The 14,782-nt window shown below is 41.2% G+C and overlaps 1 protein-coding gene across 5 annotated transcripts in view; it reads left to right on the top strand.

Moving 5' to 3' along the window:
- The window catches only part of STS (steroid sulfatase), a 145,989-nt gene that overhangs the window by 43,294 nt on the left and 87,913 nt on the right, over positions 1 to 14,782 (top strand). For all 5 annotated transcript variants that reach the window (XM_054164907.1, XM_054164909.1, XM_054164910.1 and 2 more), the window contains exon 7: positions 9,597 to 9,733. In XM_054164907.1, coding sequence (XP_054020882.1) covers positions 9,597 to 9,733 — 137 coding nt within the window. The remainder of the gene's footprint in view (positions 1 to 9,596; positions 9,734 to 14,782) is intronic.

Raw genomic sequence — 14,782 nt, 5'->3', positions numbered from 1 at the left:
TTCAGAGTTCGGGAAATGGAATTCCTGACATTATTCTCTCTTCTAGCTATTTCTCAACAGTATTGTCAGATTTATGGCTTCTTACCATGTACATAATCATTAAATTTTGTATTTTTCATCTTGTAATTTTTTGGTAACATATAGTCATGTGCTATTATAATTCAGTCTGGAGAGATGGTATTGCATTTGTTCTTCTTTAGATTAGTATGTGTATGACTGTTTTCATTTGCTCCTAGGAGGACTGAACTAGAGCAAATTTAAGATTCAGTAAGCAGAAATAGCACTGAAGAATATATACAATTACAAGTGTCATATCCAGTGTAAGAAAACAAATGCTAGTTTAATTTTTCACACTAATTGTATGTGGGCAGGTCATCTTGGTGTATGTTAACTCTAACTTTTTCCCAAGAGCAAGTGTGTGTACACATTGTAAACCTATCAGAACATTGTCTTGACATTAACATTATATTTGATAGTCAAATAAGTACCAATTATTTAATATTATGTTCAGTGTGGTTGTCAGTCTTCTAGTATGTCCTTTAATGATCAGCTGCACAGACAATCCAAATTTGGAAAACAATTGCGGTGGTTTAGGCTGGGTGCCATGATTTAGTTGATTAGATGGTGTTGGGTGATAGGTTGGACTCAATGATCTCGAAGGTCTTTTCCAACCCGAGACCCTCAGGGCTCCTTCTTCCCCCTCCCTCTGCTGGGCTAGTCTCAGCTGGCCAGGCCTGAGACTGCCCATCCCCCCGTGGCCTTGGGCCTAGCCAGGCCCAAAGCCAGCAGACATCTCCCCCAGTTACCGGCTGGCGGAGGAGGAAGAAAAGAGCCCTGAGGGTCTCGGGTGTACCCTAAGGTGGGAATGGGATGCCTCTGGGTTTGCTTTGGGATCTTTCTTTGTCACTGCGCTTTGGGTTGTCTGTAAACATTCACCGCTTTCTATTTAAACTTTCATCACTTTTGCAATCCGTTTGTCTGAGTGTTTTATTCCTGCCCGTGGTGGGGAGAGGGGGCTGCCTCAACCCAGCACATTCTTGGTAGCAGAGGATGGTTAACAGGGCAGGAAAGGAAGAAAGGCCTGGCACAGGGAGTTAGTATCTTATCTTAGTTGGCCAGAATCCCAGAAGCAGATCCAGCCGAGAGGGACAGCGAAGGAAGGAAGACTGAGAGAAAGTTCCCAGCTCCCCTGGGTCCAATCTCACCTCCTCCCTATACTTGGCCAATGAAATTCGTTTAGAATACCAAAATATTTCACAAACATTTAGCCAGTGTGCCCCTTTCTTAAAGGCACAGCGTCAAACGGCCACATCTACTCTAGTCTATTCTACTGGATCTTTATGCATCTTGTCAGATCACTGCTTGTTTCTAATGAACAAAAAAGCTAGTAGGAAGAAATTGTGAATTTATAGACTTTAAGGCTATCAGAAAAGAAAAGATACAAGTAATTTAAGCATGATTAAGGACCTAAAATTCTGTGATGGTTGACGGAATGCATCATAAATGGATCACTCATAAACACCAGTAGATCTGTATACTGGGCTCCAAAGTTTTGTAAGGGAGAAGGAAATAGAAAGCAATATTAAAGTTGCAGTAGATGAGATTTCCCCCCCCACCCCGATGCTATGAGAATGTACTTTTTGAAGGGGAGAAACAAGGTTATATAGAAAGTAAATAAAAGCATACATGAATTATGTACCTCGAGCATTTAAAAGAAAAAAATAAATATGAAATTAGAGATGTCTTTCCATGGAAGAATCACTTCACAAATGCAGATATAGTAGTAACACGTCCTACTTTTAACGTCTTCTAGAAAGATGTCAAATTTTTACATATTTTTGCATATTTTTCCCTTTCTCACTCCATTGTCAACACTTTTCTGATTTTGATAAGTTACCCCCAGGTGGCTTGGAGTACTCTTTTCTGATTTAGAAAAATGTTGAAAATATGACATGTGTGTTTTAACATGTCTTTTAAAAGAGCAAGACAGAAATATTTGTTCATGGATCCCTTCATGCAAACAAGGATTTTAGCTCTGTTAGTAGTCGGAACAAAAATCCATCATGAAGGACAAACTGCCTTGATACAGCTAAGCCTAAGTGTACATTTTACTTTTTCTATCTGCATGAACAAGAAGGCTTAATGAACTGCATTCAGCCAGTCCTGTCACAAAGAGCACTGTCTAATTGATAATCTATCACAGTATCACAGTATAACTAAGGTGGAAAGAGACCTCGAGGATCATCGAGTCCAACCTGTCTCCACAGGCCTCATCACTAGACCATGGCACCAAGTGCCATGTCCAATCACCTCTTGAACACCTCCAGGGACCATGACTCCACCACCTCCCTGGGCAGCACATTCCAATGACGAACAACTCGCTCAGTGAAGAACTTTCTCCTCACTTTGACTCTAAACCTCCCCTGGCGCAGCTTGAGACTGTGTCCCCTTGTTCTGGTGCTGGTTGCCTGGGAGAAGAGACCAACCCCTTCCTGGCCACAACCACCTTTCAGGTAGTTGTAGAGGGCAATGAGGTCACCCCTGAGCCTTCTCTTCTCCAGGCTAAACAATCCCAGCTCCCTCAGCCTCTCCTCATAGGGCTTGTGCTCGAGGCCGCTCATCAGCCTTGTTGCCCTTCTCTGGACAGGTTCAAGTGTCTCGATGTCCTTCTTAAACTGAGAGGCCCAGAACTGGACACAGGACTCAAGGTGTGGCCTAACCAATGCAGAGTACAGGGGCACAATGACCTCCCTGCTCCTGCTGGCCACACTATTCCTAATACAGGTCTGGATGCCATTAGCCCTCTTGGCCACCTAGGCACACTGCTGGCTCATGTTTAGGTGGGTGCCAATCAGCACCCCCAGGTCCCTCTCTGTTTGGCAGCTCTCCAGCCACTCTGGCCCCAGCCTGTAGCTCTGCATGGGGTTGCCGTGGCCAAACTGCAGCACCTGGCACTTGGACTTGTTAAATGCCATGCCATTGGACTCTGCCCATCTGTCCAGTCGGTCGAGGTCCCTCTGCAGAGCCCTTCAACCCTCTAACTGACCAACATCTGTTCCTAACTTGGTGTCATCTGCAAACTTGCTGATGACTGACTCAACCCCCTCATCCAGATCCTCAGTAAAGATGTTAAAGAGGATGGGGCCCACTACTGATCCCTGGGGCACACCACTGATGACTGGCCACCAGCTGGATGTGGCACCATTCACCACCACTCTCTGGGCTCGGCCCTCCAGCCAGTTCCCAACCCAGCACAGAGTGTTGTGGTCCAACCCATGAGCTGACAGCTTAGCCAGCAGTTTACTGTGGGGGATGGTGTCAAAGGCCTTGCTGAAGTCCAGGGAGACCACATCCACAGGCCTCCCCACATCCACCAGACAGGTCACCTGATCACAGAAGGAGATCAGGTTGGAGAGGCAGGACCTGCCCTTCCTAAATCAATGTTGGCTGGACCTGAGCCCTTGGCCGTCTGTGGTAGGTTGAGAGAGGGCCTAGCTCTCCCTCCCCCACAGAGTAAGACACCACGGCTAGACTCAGTCGGAGAAAGCAGACTATATTTACAAGTATATATAGGAAGCAGATTATATATAACACAATATATACAGGTATTTACAATATATATATACAGAAATATACAGCAAAGAGAAATAACACAACAAAATTCCCTCCCTGAGGAGGGTTTCCCTCCCTGTAACCCCCTCTCTCCCCCCCCCTATTTTCCTTTTTTCCCAAAAAGGGGGTAGAGAGAAAGAGAAAGGCAGTTATTAAGGAAAAGAGTTGTTACTAAGCACCTGCCCTACAATTTAAAGTTGCATTTTGTTCATCCACCAATGAAATTCATTTAGAATATCAGAGTGTTTTTGTTGTAGTACCAAAAACATTTAGCCAGTGTCCCAGTACTGTCTGTTTCTTAAAGGCACAGCCTCAAACGGTCACACCGTCCTTCAGGTGCACACTTATTGCTGCCAGGATAATCTGCTCCATCACTTTCCCTGGCACTGAGGTCAGGCTGACTGGTCTGGAGTTTCCAGGTTCCTCCATCCGTCCCTTCTTGTGGATGGGGACCATGTTGGCCAGTTACCAGTCATCTGGGACCTCTCCAGTGAGCCAGGACTGGAGGAAAGTGATGGAGATCGGCTTGGCCAGCTCATCTGCCAGCTCACTCAGCACCCTAGGATGGATCTCATCCAGTCCCATGGACTTGTGACTGTCCAAGTGGCTCAGCAGGTCCCAAACTAATTCCTCATGGATTTCTGGGGCATCACTGTGATACTGTGATACTGTGATCACACTGCTGCCCGACCCCATTGCCCAGCTCAGGAGGCCACTCATCCTGAACTCCTGCCTTGCTGTTAAACATTGAGGCAAAGAAGGTGTTCAGGACCTCAGCCTTTTCCTCATCTTCGGTCACTGTGTTCCCCTCCAGGTCCAATAAGGAGTGCAGGTTCTTCTTGCCCTTCTTTTTAGTGTTGATATATTTGTAAACATGCTTTTTATTGTCTTTGACAGAGGTGGCCAGCTTCAGTTCCATCTGGGCCTTTGCCTCTCTAATTTTATTCCTACATAATCTAACCACTTCCTTGAACATACCTCAAGAAGCCTTCCCCTCCTTCCAAAGGTGATACAGCCTCTTTTTTCCCTTAAATCCTCCCGGAGCTGCTTGCTCATCCAGGCCGGTCGCCTTACCTGCCGGCTCATCTTTCGGCACATGGGAACTGCCAGTTCCTGTGCCTTCAAGAGCTAATCTGGAAGTAGAAGAGGGAGTCATGGGGAATAGGCATTGAATGAATTTATCCAGTGGGAGAGATTCAAAATAAGCAAAATGTTTTTAGTAAAAGGAGAGGTAAACAAAAGGAAAAGCTAGATTTGCATTTGCCAGTGTCAAGACACTGTTAACCTGTTTGTGCTGAAAATATGTCTTCAGATTCCATACTTCAGATTTTTTGCTTTCTTTCATTTTACCTGTCACTCTGAAAAATAACATATTAAGAAACATTCAATATGTCTTTATAAATCATAGGTGTTTATTCTTATAAGAAGTAATATATTTTGCCTCTATATTTAAAATAGTTCTGTGCAGGCTATTTTGGTCTTAAGGGTGAATTACATGGAATTTGTGAGAATTTGGGGATTACAGAAACAATTATTATGCCAATTTTAGCATAGCACAGTAGTTTTTCTTAGAAAAAATAAGTATATCTGCTTTTATAGTCAGATGATGTGAGTCATAGTACTTTTACTAGTATAGGGCATGTAATGGTCTAAGAAATTAAAAATGTGTACTTTATGATGGAAATTGAGGATAATTTCACATCTCAGTTTGATTTCACAAGTGCAGGCCAACAAATTCAGAGTTCTACCTGCTGCTCTGGTCTTAGATTACTATCAGTGCACTGAAAAGCAAACAAAATTACCCAAGGAGTTTTCAATGCAGCAAGCATTTAGAGCAAAACTGTCGGAGAAAAGTTAAAAGACCCATGTGTGAAGCACAATGTCAGATTAGTTTAACTTGCTCTCTCACCTGCTTTAAAGTTGTGTTTTACAGCTTAAGCCTGACCTGAATCCTTGAGTACTGTACACACTCCTCACACTAAAAAAGAAGAAATTAATACTACTGCAGTGCAGAGAGGTCACCAGCAATGTGATGCTTTTAGCTATTTCAAGATCAGTTAAACACAGATTAAAAAATGCATTTTGTCATATGTGTGTAATCTCCCTGGCTACTCAGTGAATTAAAAAGACTGTCTAATTCATGTTAGGATGAAAAAAAAAATAGTGTGTTTGCATAAGCTAATCTCAGATCTTTTGAAACTGAAGTTCCTTGTGTTTGAACTGTGTAAAAGACAGTGACAATACATTTTTGAATGAGTTGTTTATTGAAGTGATTCGATTCAGGAATTAAGACGTTATTGTCAAATTTCTCTCTTGCCTACCAGCTGATATTGTCATTCCATTTTCAAGGTCATAGTAAAGGTAGTCAGTTAGGATTCTTCTCAAAGTGTTTTGGTAAGAAATATATAGATGCCTGTAATCGTTTACAGGATATTAATAAGTGAGGCACTTTTCCACCTGACAGTGAGCTGTCAATCAGAACCTGTCAATTTGAGTTGTAAAGAAGAGAATTATGTGCTACCTTTCCATATCAATCATTGGTTCAATGACTTTTCATTGAAGTTATATCGTTATGTCAGATCTATTGAAAAAACAAACAACAAAAAACAAACAACAACCCCCCCCAAACCAGCAAACAAACAACAAAACAAGCCTGAGATTTTGTATGTTGAAAATAACATTTATACTGGAGGCTTTTGATACTCAATTCTAGCAATACAGGTATACATTTAGAAATATGCACTGTCTCTGGGACATTAGAGAAAGACAGTTTGCATAAAAAGTAAATTTTGCCTATGCCATTATAACTATAAAGTATATTTTTGTGTTGATTTACCCTAGAATTGGTATATTACTGCCAATTCAGTGAACTGTGTTTAAGAAAAAATATCTAAGATAATCCTGTGCAGCAAACAATGCAAGTTGTAAAGAAAAATCTTGCAAAAATGTTTCCTAATGAAAGGTCAGTGTTGTGTTAATGTACATATTAAATATGAAACTTGAAAGTATACATATTTTTTACTTGAAATGCTGACATTTGCAATCTTTTTAATTGATTCAGAAATCTCCTGTTATTTGTTGCTGAATCAGTGAAAGCTTCTCACATGTAAGACCTTTCAAATAGCAACCAATACAACTTTGTAGAAAATGTATCACTTATGAAAAATACTGTATTTCTTTGAATCTGTACTTTATAATATTACCATAATATGGGATACCTGCACAAATATTTAAAGGAAATCCTTTTCTTTTTTTTTTTTTGTCATTTTCCGCATGAAAAATGGTCTACTTATTCTGTCGTCTTTTTTTTTTTTTTTCCAAAGGCTTCCCAGTCAGAAGCACACTTGTCAAGTAACATTGATAAAATTTTCCCATATTTTCTTCAGGTACCACTGTGTATTTTAGTAAAAGAGCTTTAACAATGCAGCTTCTGTAAAATCAAAGCCAGCCAAGGGGAAAGGAAAAATGGATCATACATATATTAGAATAACTAGTTATTTTCCCTTCAGATTATTGATGTCAGATGAATCCTTTTTACTTGAAGAGATTGTTTTCAGGTTCTAAAAGTTAGGATTTATTTTCACTTTAAAGAAACAGATTGTGTCTGTTGTTCCTCCTCTCTTTAAAGTATGGATGAATCAACTTCATGAAGAAATATATAGTTATATAGAATAGAATACATAGAATAAACCAGGTTGGAAGAGACCTTCAAGATCATCGCGTCCAACCCATCAACCAATCCAACACCGCCCAAACAACTAACCCACGGCACCAAGCACCCCATCAAGTCTTCTCCTAAAAACCTCCAGTGATGGCGACTCCACCACCTCCCCAGGCAGCCCATTCCAATGTGCAATCACTCTTTCTGTATAGAACTTTTTTCTAACATCCAGCCTGAACCTCCCCTGGCGCAGCCTGAGACTGTGTCCTCTTGTTCTGGTACTGCTTGCCTGGGAGAAGAGACCAACATCCGTCTGTGTACAACCTCCCATCAGGTAGTTGTAGAGAGTAATAAGGTCACCCCTGAGTCTCCTCTTCTCCAGGCTAAGCAACCCCAGCTCCCTCAGCCTCTCCTCGTAGGGCTTATGTTACAAACCCCTCACCAACTTTGTTGCTCTTCTCTGGACTCGTTCCAGCAAGCCAACATCCTTCCTAAACTGAGGGGCCCAGAACTGGACACAGTACTCGAGGTGCGGCCTAACCAGTACAGTGTACAGGGGCAGAATGACCTCCCTGCTCCTGCTGGCCACACTGTTCCTGATGCAGGCCAGAATGCCATTGGCCCTCCTAGCTGCCTGGGCACACTGCAGGCTCATGTTCAGTCTACCGTTGACCAGCACCCCCAGGTCCCTCTCTGCCTGGCTGTTCTCCAGCCACTCTGACCCCAGCCTGTAGCTCTGCATGGGGTTGCTGTGGCCAATGTGCAGAACCCGGCACTTGGATGTGTTAAATCTCATGCCGTTGGACTCTGCCCATCTGCCCAGCCTGTCGAGGTCCCTCTGCAGAGCCTCTCTACCCTCCAGCAGATCAACTCCTGCCCCCAGCTTGGTGTAGTCTCCTTTCAATGTTAATGTGAATCATAGGTATTATCCACCATAGATCTGGTGAGGGAAAATATGATAAATACATCTCAAAATACTCTGTAATTAACTGTGAGCTTTAAGGTGTGATCCAAACAAGTTTTCTGTAATTCGGCTGTTATTTAAAAGAATGCATAATGTACTATGAATGCTGTTAGAGCATATATCAGTAAATTTGGCCAGTACTGCACAATTCTAAGTAAAGGTCTATAAATAATGCATAAGGAAGACTTCTTTTTTAAGATGTACTTTCACAGCCTGCTGGAAATGCTCATAAACTCTGTGTTGACAGATCACATGAACAACGAAATTTATAGAGAGTCTATTTATTGCATTCTTCCTTTTGTATCAGCTCTGGAAATAGTCTGAAGACAATGGAGGCTGTTCATTGCTGTGAGAGGAAAAAAATTTCTGTTAGTATGTGTATTTTGAAATTACTTATTCTTTGGTACAACATACATGTGTTGTTATGTACCACTCACTTACATACACACATAGAGCATTTAATGAGTAGAGATTTGGTCATATCCCTTGCTCCAGGATAAACAAGAAGGAAAACTAGTAGTATACTTGATTTCTCATAGTTTATAGCATTATGGTATGTTTGACCCTGCTACTCATAATAGCGTGCTTGATCAGCTTCCATATGGCCTTGTGAGGATGACAATTGTGTTTCATATATGTATGTAGCTCTGAAGGTATTGTTTTGAACAGAAATTGCAACTGGGCTTTTAAATATATACTTGTAAAATGAGGACAAGTGCTTATAGCCAGAAACAAGTTTTAAACAAATCATAGAATCATAGAATTGTTAGGGTTGGAAGGGACCTCAAGGATCATCTAGCCCTTCTCTGGACATGTTCCAGCATGTCCAGATCCTTCCTGTGATAGGGGCTCTGGAACTGGATGCATTACGCCAGGTGGGGTCTCATGAAAGCAGTGTAGAGGGGGAGAATCACCTCCCTCGACCTTCTGGCCACAATTCTCTAGATGCAGCCCAAGATGTGGTTGTCTTTCTGGGCTGCAAGTGCACACTGGTGGCTTATGTTGAGCTTCTTGCACACCAGCACCCCCAAGTCCTTTTCTTAAGGACTGCTCTCAAGCCAGTCACTGCCCAGCCTATATTGGTGCTTGGGATTGCCCCCACCCAGATGCAGGACCTTGCATTTGGTCTTGTTGAACCTCTTTCAATATATTTAGCAAACAGTAATTAGTTAGATTTTGTAGTTTTGTTTTATAGTATTCTCCTCCCTTTTTGTTGTTGGTTTTGTTTTGGGGGTTTTGGTTGGTTGTTTTTGGGTGGTTTTTTATTTTGATCTCTACTGTAGAAAGATTTTGTTATATAAATTTTGTCTTAAAATATACTAAGAGTTTGGGGGTTTGTTATGTTTTATTTTTCTCCAGGAACACTGATGAACCATTTCTTCTTGTCCTGTCTTATCTTCATGTCCATACTGCTTTGTATGCTTCAAAAAATTTCAGAGGAAAGAGCAAGCATGGTTTATATGGGGATGCAGTGGAGGAAATGGACTGGAGTGTAGGTATGTGACTTTTGTTTCTAACCATAATGGAAGGAATTTATAGAAAACTTACATTCATGTTGACTAAATGCAGTCTCCTGCAATTTGGATATCTACAGTATAGCTGACACAGTTGTCCTTTGTAGGGAAAAGAAACTGATTCAAAAGGCACAATAAGCTGATCTCCTGTAATATTTTTATGACCAAATTTATTGTATCTTCTTTGACTGTGATGGTATTCTATACATTATGGACTTAGCAGAGATATGACAACCTAACTGTGGAAATTTGAAGTAGAGTAGTTAAATCCAATCCTTTAACCTTCTGGGTGCCATCTGGCCTCATAAAACAATGTAATAATTTGAGAAGTGACCACATGATATTGCTATAAAAATATTTTTGTTTTCAAAAATAATTGCTAATTATTTTAGTGAATTAGTAAAATCACTCAGGTGAAATCCACTTCTGTTCACAAAGGGTAGTCAAAACTAAACGATTTGCCTTTCAGAGCCTTCCATTTTCTCTGAGACTAGAGAGTGGTTTCTCATTACATCTTTCAGCAGGCTTCCCATGTTGTAATGAATTTCTGATTCCAGAGATAATCACCAGTGAAATCAACAAACAATTCATATATGAGAATAGCAGTATTACGAGCTTACATTCCTCCTTCCCATATATGCCAAGTTGATTCTGTTCTCAGTACAATTCAGTACAGACTGACATTCTTCAAGAAAATGTTGCTTTCTTACTAAGTTGCTATAGAGGGATTCATACATATTTTTGAACTATGCAAACGTGCAGTTCAACATCATGTACATTTCTTTGTATATTCTGAATCAGGAAGTCTAGCTGCTGAAACTATGGCACAAAAGGCAGCACAGCACATTTAGTGATTTGTAATGTGTTTAGTGCAATATTTGAAAAATGGGTAAAACCCATGTGGGAAGCTGTGGTATACTTAGGAAAGGTTTTCAGTGTGGGAGGTAATAGGAAAAAATAAAAATTTTGTAAATCATGTTTTGTAACAGATACTGGCTTTCATTCCAGTTGTATTACATCCTACAATCTTTATCACTTGTCAATGGCCATCAACATTTGGTCAATCAAGTGCTTGCATGAGATAAAAGTATGCACATGTTGCCGTCTCTGTTTGCATCTACTGTATTGGTCCAGAGGAGGAGAGAGATTTGTTCTTTTTTACAATATTCCTCTGTGTGAAATTAAGGCACAACAAGGTCAAATATCAGAAGCGAGGCTATTTATTAAAAGGCTCAAGTAAATGAAACAGAGGAAGGGAGAAAAGAGAGAAACAGAGAGAGAGGAACAAATGGAGAAAGGAATTATATTATCACCCCCCAAGAAGCTTTTCTGTCTTTGGAGGAGGTCCGAGGAAGGGTGCTGCCAAGTCACTTCTTCAGCTTGGAGGAGAGGAGGGAGAAAGGGAAATGTCCCAAAGTCCAAGTCCTTTTTGACTTGTGTTGTCTGAGGGTGCTGCCAAGTCCCATGATGTTTCCAGCATGTGATGTCTCCAGCCAGAGAAGAGGGGAAAGAGAGAGATGAGGGTTCATGTTTCAGTTTGTGCTGTCCTCAGCCAGAGAAGGGGAGATGGAGAGAGCTCCATGATGGGTTTTCCTCCTCTATGCACCTTCTGTTCTTCAGTGAAGTTCTTCTCTCTGTCAGCAGGCAAAACTGAGGGCATAGCCTAGGCTGCTGCTGCCAGGCTGAAATATGGTGATGTTCTCCCCCATAAGCTGGTATAGCTCTGAGCTTTTATACAGTTATTTTTGTAGCTCATCCTTGGCATCTCCCCCTAGTCCCATTATCTTCCAGGTGTTGCCTCCAGAGAGTCCTGCATGCTTGCAGGGGTTGGTGCCAGGGTGGGCCTCCACCCTGTTCACACATCAGGCCAGGAGATGATGTGTTGCATAGTCTTTCCACCTCCCCACCTTCCAGGGTAGCTGCTGTCTTGATGGGTAGAAATTATCCTATCTTTGTTCCACAGGGTCTTCCCTGCCCACCTCCCTTCCCCCCTCCCCTCCTCTGCCAACTACTGTCTGGGGAGCAAAGGTGATATTATCTTTGTCGAGGCATTCTTAAGGCTGATTTACAAGAGAGAACTCTCAGCTACTAAGCATTACCTGGTCTTACTGTCTGTGACTGATGTTACTATTTCTATTTCTACTCTATGATATATAGTTCATTCCAGCCTAACTGGTCATTTCCTGCTACCATTAAGTTTTGCTGCCTCTATCAGAGGCTCCACCGTTTCGACATCAGAGTTTGGACAACAGGTTGGAAACCAGGGCAGCTCAGGTTACTGTTTCAAGCTATGTAATGATAGAGAGGTGGTAACAGATTGAAAACCACTGCTGTCTTCCAGAATGACCACAGTCTCTTAAGAGATGTATCAAACAAACCATAGCACAGAATCGTATTATTGAAAAAGCCTGGGATAAACCAGAGATACAGGAATGTTGAACAAACTCAGAAGATATATAGGAGCTTCTCTGTGTATTGTCCTTTAATAAAGGAACATCACGGGCAGTGGAGGTAGCTTCATTCAGAAACAGATCCTCATTTGTCATTTTCTGTTCTACAAGCATCGAATTTTGTTTCAGCTGGGGGTCTGGTTCTTTTTTATGTATTGTAAGACTCTACTGTTGACAGATGGCATGTTTTCTCTTGGAGGTATAAAATGTGTTTATCCTCCATTATTAAAATGATGAGAGAAAGTTATGATTGGCATTTTCAAAAGAGTCCAAAGGAATAATACAGCTTTTTTCCTTTATTTTCTTTCTCTTTTGTTTTTCTGTTGTTTTTTTTCCAATTGAAAGGAATACAAATTTCATTAACCACCACTAAAAATTCCAGTCAATACATAAACTGCATCAGACAAAGTGGATTTCTGTACTGCTGATGTCAGTAACCAGCATTTTCTTGGAAAAGAAGTGAAAACTATAAGCTTTCCAGAAAGGAAAGTTTTATTGTTCAGTAGACAGGAATTAATATTTATGCACAGATGAATATAACTCGCAAAAGCAATTAGAATACAATAGTGTAGCAGTTTGGGCCAGGTGCCCCCTGCTGTGGCCACATAAAGACATGTCTCCAGTGTCCCAAGGGTCCAGCCCAGTGGCTGGACACAGGAAGGTGCATATTTCATCCCATAATGTCCTGCTTCCTATAAATTTACCTGCAAAGTCCTGCACTTCCTCTTTCTTCCCTTGCTGCCACCTGGTAATGGGGGGAACCATCTCATGGCCTCTTGGGCCTGGTTAGGCCCAAGGCTGGGAGGAAGGGCAATCTCGGATCTGGCCAGCCAAGATTAGCCTAACAGTGGAGGAAGGGGGGGGGGAAGAAAGAGCCCTGGGGGGTTTGGGTGTACCCTTAGGTGGGTATGGGATGCTTTTGAGTATGCCTTAGGATCTCTCTTTTGTCACTGTCTTGTGGTTCTTGTGGTGGGTTGAAAGGAAAGGCTCCGCTTTCCCTCCCCCACTGAGAAAGAAACCTCAGCTAGGCCAGTTGGAGAAAAAAGCAGACTATGTATTTACAAGCATGTATAGGAAGCAGATTATATGTAACACCACAAATACAGGGATTTTACAATATGTACAGGAATATACAGCAAATGAACTCACCCAGAAACCAGACCCCCAACAGAGGGGGCTTCCCCCTGTGCCCCCTTCACCCCCCTACCTCCCTTCTCCCCCCAGAGAGGTAGAAAAGAGAGACAAGGGCGGTTATCAGGGGAGGAAGAAAAAAAGAGAGGCCTGGTACAGGAGTTAGTTCTTATCTCTTGGCAAGAAGCCCAGAAGCAGTCCAGCCGAAAGGAACAGCGAAGGAAGAGAAACTGAAAGTCCCAGCTCCCCTGGGTCCAATCTCACCTCCCCCCTTAATTAGCCAATGAAATTCGTTTAGAATACCAAAATATTTTATAAACATTTAGCCAGTGTGCCCCTTCCTTAAAGGCACAGCCTCAAACGGTCACAGTTCTCTAGAAAATTTTCACTGCTTATCCATTTAAACTTTCCACCACTTTTGCAATCCGTTTGTCTAACTTTCATTTTTTTGCCTGTGGTGGGAGGATTGGCCCTTCAACCCACCACAAATAGCCTAGATATAATAATGGGCTGCTATACCTTCTAAGTAAAGAGAATGCAAGCATAGGAAGGACAAAAATGACTGTATGGAAAATTGCATTATAGTGTGACATTAAATGTTTGGCAGCTGGTAGGAAAAGAAGCACCAACTCACTTCTAAAACTTGTGATGTGTTATCTACTGACTGGGAAATGTAGAAATCTTTCATGGGTGGTTAAAGGGGAAGGAAAAAAAAAAAAAAGGAAAAGAAAAATGTAAGAAAAGTTCCAGAAGAAGTTAGGACTGTCAGGTACCAGTCAGGTACCAGTGATGAAAATTTTATATCAAGACTGAACCATGAAATGAGAATGATACACTGTTCCCCATTTAAGAGATCAGTTGAAATCAGGAAGAAGACATTAGCTGTCATTTGCAAGAGAAAAAAAACAGCCTTTCTAGTAAGACAGAAGTCCACTGAGACTGGAAATTCTAACTAAAAAATCAGTTTCCTTCTCATCTGTATATTTTGAAAAGCAAATTACATAATTGGAGAATAATTCAATTTTAAGGCATGATAGAAAAACCTATAAGACATAAGAATGAAATACCCCCTTGAATACTTCATGTTTGTGACTTTTTAAACCAATACTGAAATGTATGATTACAGTCCATGTCCACTTCCAAAAATAGCAAATAGAGTCTCTGGTTCAGCTTTAGGACCATATACATCTACTGCTTTTTTGTAAAGTGAAATTCAATGTTTAAAACATTCACAGTTATCATGTCATTGCATGTGACATGTCTTAGAGAATTATTATCTGGCTAATAACATTAATTTTCTTTTAATGTAAGCTAAGCATCTTATTAATGTTATTAATTATAATTCATATGAGAGCAGATGAAATTTTACAGTCTAAAAATGGAAAAAGAAATAATGAATGAATAAATGAATGCAATATTACCTTTTTCTTCCTTCCTCTCCTTCATTCCT

The sequence above is a fragment of the Dryobates pubescens genome, chromosome 10 (genome assembly GCF_014839835.1).
Source record: "Dryobates pubescens isolate bDryPub1 chromosome 10, bDryPub1.pri, whole genome shotgun sequence".
Taxonomy (NCBI): domain Eukaryota; kingdom Metazoa; phylum Chordata; class Aves; order Piciformes; family Picidae; genus Dryobates; species Dryobates pubescens.
Note: the sequence above shows the minus strand (reverse complement) of the source record. Positions and strands in the feature narration are given on the sequence as shown.